General features: G+C 47.7%; 1 protein-coding gene and 1 long non-coding RNA gene across 3 annotated transcripts in view; both read left to right on the plus strand.

The window, feature by feature from the left end:
• The window catches only part of LOC148130324 (uncharacterized), a 99005-nt gene that overhangs the window by 67419 nt on the left and 26586 nt on the right, over positions 1 to 5000 (plus strand). The gene's annotated exons all lie outside the window — the stretch shown is intronic.
• INPPL1 (inositol polyphosphate phosphatase like 1) overlaps positions 1 to 5000 on the plus strand; it is an 80363-nt gene that overhangs the window by 48777 nt on the left and 26586 nt on the right. Inside the window, 3 exon segments of the mRNA XM_087967479.1 lie at positions 72 to 174; positions 1068 to 1264; positions 2830 to 2947. Of these exon segments, the coding sequence (XP_087823605.1) occupies positions 72 to 174; positions 1068 to 1264; positions 2830 to 2947 (418 nt within the window).

Here is a 5000-nt window from a genome sequence, read left to right on the forward strand (position 1 = left end):
TGGGGAGCTCTGGGTGGGCTTGGCCTCCCCCAACCCACTGGGGCTTCCTTGTGTGTGTCCCCCCCCCCCAGAAACGAGAGGCCTTCTGCCAACTGCTGCAGCTGATGAAGAACCGGCACTCCAGCCAGGACGAGCCAGACATGATCTCGGTCTTCATTGGCACCTGGAACATGGGTGAGCCCGGGGGGCGGGGGGGGAGTGGGTGCCTTCTGGAACCTTCTGGAAGATGTTTGGGGAGCAATCTGGGCGGGAGAAGGCTTAGCCATAGAAATCCTAGAATCCAAGGCTGGAAGGGACCTTGGAGGTCTTCTAGTCCAGCCCTCTTGGGGGACTTTATAGCATTATGGACAAGCGGCTGTCTTGTCTATGTGTAAGGGTACACAAATTTTTTCTTTCTTCCTTCCTTTCCTTCTTTCTTCCATTTTCTTTCCTTCCTTCCTTCCTTTCTTTCCTCCTTTCTTCCATTTTCTTTATTCCTTCCATTTTCTTCCTCCCTTTCCTCCTTTCTTTCTTTCTTTCTTTCTTTCTTTCTTTCTTTCTTTCTTTTTCTTTCTTTCTTTCTTTCTTTCTTTCCTTCCTTCCTTCCTTCCTTCCTTCCTTTCTTCTTTCTTTCTTTCTTTCTTTCTTTCTTTCTTTCTTTCTTTCTTTCTTTCTTTCTTTCTTTCTTTCTTTCTTCCTTCCTTCCTTCCTTCCTTCCTTCCTTCCTTCCTTCCTTCCTTTCCTCCTTCCTTCCTTCCTTCCTTCCTTTCTTTCTCCTTCCTTCCTTCCTTCCTTCCTTTCTTTTCTTTCTTCCTTCCTTTTCTTTCTTTCTTTCTTTCTTTCTTTCTTTCTTTCTTTCTTTCTTTCTTTCTTTCTTTCTTTCTTTCTTTCTTTCTTTCTTTCCCTCCCTCCCTCCCTTCCTTCTCTTTTATTAAATCTACATGCTGCCCATCTCCATATCCAGAGCAATTCTGGGAAGGGTCACAATGCAAACTTTGGCCCGAAGAGGAGTGGAGCCCCCCTGTAGCTTCTCCGTCCTGAGCCCCATCCGGGACCCTCTAACCAGCCCCCTCCTCTCCCCCCCGCAGGTAGCGTCCCGCCGTCCAAGAGCCTCTCCTCCTGGTTTGCCTCGAAGGGGCTGGGCAAGACCCTGGACGAGATGACCGTCTCCATCCCGCACGACATCTACGTCTTCGGCACCCAAGAGAACTCCCAGGGGGACAAGGAGTGGGTGGACGCCACGCGCAGCGCCCTCAAGGACTTCACGGAGATCGAGTACCGGCTGGTGGGTGCGCAGGTGTTGTGGGAGGGGCCCCCATCCCCCCCCCCGAGGGTCTCTGTTCTGACCCAGCTCTCCAAACACGGCAAACCCTGATGTGAACTCAGACGATTCCTTTAATTAGGAGCCCCGGCACAAAGTTCCTCTTGCAGGCTCACAAGTCTGTCCGTCTGGGAGAGGAGGAGTTGTCTGCCACCCCTATTCATCTCTGCCGCCCCCTGCCTTTTATCCCCAGAGCTGGGGAGGGGCTTCCCTAGCAGCAGTGGCTCTTCCGACCCAAGGGCCGGCCCATAGATCTCCACTGCTCTCCTCTCCTCTGCCTTCTGTGTATCTGCAGCTGTTCCTCCTTTTCTTCATCAGCCACTTCTAGACCTGGGAGCTGTTGAGGGCTGACGGACAGGACAGGCTCCGCCTCTGCCTCTCTCTCTCTCTCTCTCTCTCTCTGCCAGCTCCATTCCCTCTTCCCCCTCCGAGCTCTCAGGTTGCCCTGATGCTGACCCCGACTCTCACACCTCCTCCTCCTCCTCCTCTGATCTGGCTGTTGGAAGGGCCGGAGGCTGACAGGCCACAACACTTTCTCTTATAAGTCTGCCTGGCCAGAAGATGAGGAGTAGTCTGCCACATCATCACCGCCCCCTGCCTTTTATCCCCAGAACCAGGGTGGGGCTTCACTAGCCGCAGTGGATCTTCCCCCTCGAGGACCGGCCCATAGATTTCCACTGTTCTCCTCTCCTCTGCCTTCTGCGCATCAGGCACTGGACCCGGCTGTTCCTCTTCCTCATCAGCCCCCTCCAGGTCTGGGGGCTGTTGACTCTCCATCTGAGGGCTGACGGACAGTTCAGGTGCTCTCCCTCCCTCCCTCCCTCTCTCTCTCTTCCTCTCTCAATCTCTCGTTTCATTCCCCCTTGAAGGTCTCGTCCTGAGGACCGGCCCATAGATTTCCACTGCTCTCCTCTCCTCTGCCTTCTGCGCATCAGGCACTGGACTCAGCTGTTCCTCCTCTTCCGCATCAGCCACCTCCAGACCTGGGGGCTGTTGAGGGCTGACGGACAGGACAGGCTCCGCCTCTGCCTCTCTCTCTCTCTGCCAACTCCATTCCCTCTTCCCCCTCGGAGCTCCCAGGTTGCTCTGATGCTGCCCCTGACTCCCACGCCTCCTCCTCCTCTTCCTCCTCTTCCTCCTCCTCCTCCTCCTCCTCTGATTCGGCTCCTGGAGGGGCCAGCGGGCACAACAGTCTCTCTGTGGGTCAGCTGGTCCTTCACACCATCTTTGGCTTCCCAGCCTGACGCATATAAATTGCGATGGGTTGTCTTTCCCACGCAACTTCGATTGGGAGGCAATCCAAGTTCCCAGCATGCTGGGAAGTCAGCTCACGGAGCAGCCCATGCGCCAGCCTCTCTGGATGGATGGATGGGGGGGGGTCTCAACGGGGTCTGGCTGGGAGTGGCAGATGGAACAACCCCAGAAATGCAGCAACAACACCAGCGAAGTCCTCGAGGGGAGGGAGCCACGGGGGAAGGGGGGTCCTCCTCTGTCCCCCCATTGAAGCCCCCCCCCCCATGTCCCTCCAGATCGCCATGCAGTCCCTCTGGAACATCAAAATAGCCGTCCTGGTGAAGCCGGAGCACGAGAATCGGATCAGCCACGTTGGCACCTCCAGCGTCAAAACTGGCATCGCCAACACTCTGGGTAAGGAGCAGCCTTTCCCCCTTGTCAGGGCGACGGGCACCGAGTGCCAGGCTGGAGGGGTTCCAGGGCCACCTCGGACCCCCCCCTGCAACTGGCAGGGGAGCAGCTTCACGAGAGCCAGCCTGGTCTGGAGGAGGGGTCTCCAACCGTGGCAACTTTGAGCCTGGCGGACTTCAAGTCCCAGAATCCCCCAGCCAGCAAAGCTGGGAGTTGAAGTCCGGCAGGCTTAAAAGTTGCCAAGGCTGGGGACCCCTCCTCTAGAGGTTTAAGGCACCTGGCTAGAAACTGGAAGGCAGAGAGTTCTAGTCCCGCCTTGACCTTGAAAGCCGGCTGGGTGACTTTGGGCCGGTCCCTCTCTCTGAAACCAACCCACCTCACAGGGTGGTTATGGGAAAAGAACAAGAGGAGGAAGGTGTGTTGGATATGTTGCCTTGAATCATTGGTAAAAATAATGAAGGCAGGTTAACAAATTAAATCTATCTATCATCTCTATCATCTTATCTATTATCTATCAATATCTCTATTTATCTATGTCTATCAATCCATCCATCCATCTCTGTCTGTTTATCTATTTATCTCTATTTATCTATCTATCTATCTATCTATCTATCTATCTATCTATCTATCTATCTATCTATCTATCTATCTATCTATCTATCTCATCTATCTGTCTGTCTGTCTGTCTGTCTATCTATCTATCTATCTATCTATCTATCTATCTATCTATCTATCTATCTATCTATCTATCTCAATCATCCATCCATCCATCTCTGTCTGTCTGTCTACCTACCTACATATCTCTCTCTCTATCGTATCTATCTATCATATATCTATTTATCTATATATATCTATCTATCAATATCATCCATCTACCTACCTACATCTCTCTCTCTCTCTCCCATATTGATCTATCATCTATCTATTATCTATCAATATCTCTATTTATCTATGTCTATCAATCCATCCATCCATCTCTGTCTGTTTATCTATTTACCTACCTATCTACCTTATCTACCTTATCTATCTATCTATCTATCTATCTATCTATCTATCTATCTATCTATCTATCTATCTATCTCATCTATCTGTCTGTCTGTCTATCTATTTCATCTATCTGTCTGTCTATCTATCTATCTATCTATCTATCTATCTATCTATCTCAATCATCCATCCATCCATCTCTGTCTGTCTGTCTCACCTACCTACATATCTCTCTCTCTATCGTATCTATCTATCATATATCTATTTATCTATATATATATATCTATCAATCATCCATCCATCTACCTACCTACCATCTCTCTCTCTCTCTCCCATATTGATCTATCATCTATCTATTATCTATCAATATCTCTATTTATCTATGTCTATCAATCCATCCATCCATCTCTGTCTGTTTATCTATTTACCTACCTATCTACCTTATCTACCTTATCTATCTATCTATCTATCTATCTATCTATCTATCTATCTATCTATCTATCTATCTATCTATCTATCTATCTATCTATCTATCTATCTATCTATCTATCTATCTATCTATCTCAATCATCCATCCATCCATCTCTGTCTGTCTGTCTACCTACCTACATATCTCTCTCTCTATCGTATCTATCTATCATATATCTATTTATCTATATATATATATCTATCAATCATCCATCCATCTACCTACGTACATCTCTCTCTCTCTCTCCCATATTGATCTATCATCTATCTATTATCTATCAATATCTCTATTTATCTATGTCTATCAATCCATCCATCCATCTCTGTCTGTTTATCTATCTATCTATCTATCTATCTATCTATCTATCTATCTATCTATCTACCATCTATCTATCTATCTATCTATCTATCTATCTATCTATCTATCTATCTATCTATCTATCTATCTATCTATCTATCTATCTCTATCTATCTATCTATCTATCTATCTATCTATCTATCTATCTATCTATCCATCTATCTATATCTATCATCTATCTATCTATCTATCTATCTATCTATCTATCTATCTATCTATCTATCTATCTATCTATCTATCTATCTA

Source organism: Notechis scutatus, chromosome 5 (genome assembly GCF_049901735.1).
Source record: "Notechis scutatus isolate UNSWTSFEM ecotype Mainland chromosome 5, rNotScu1.2, whole genome shotgun sequence".
Classification (NCBI taxonomy): Eukaryota; Metazoa; Chordata; class Lepidosauria; order Squamata; family Elapidae; genus Notechis; species Notechis scutatus.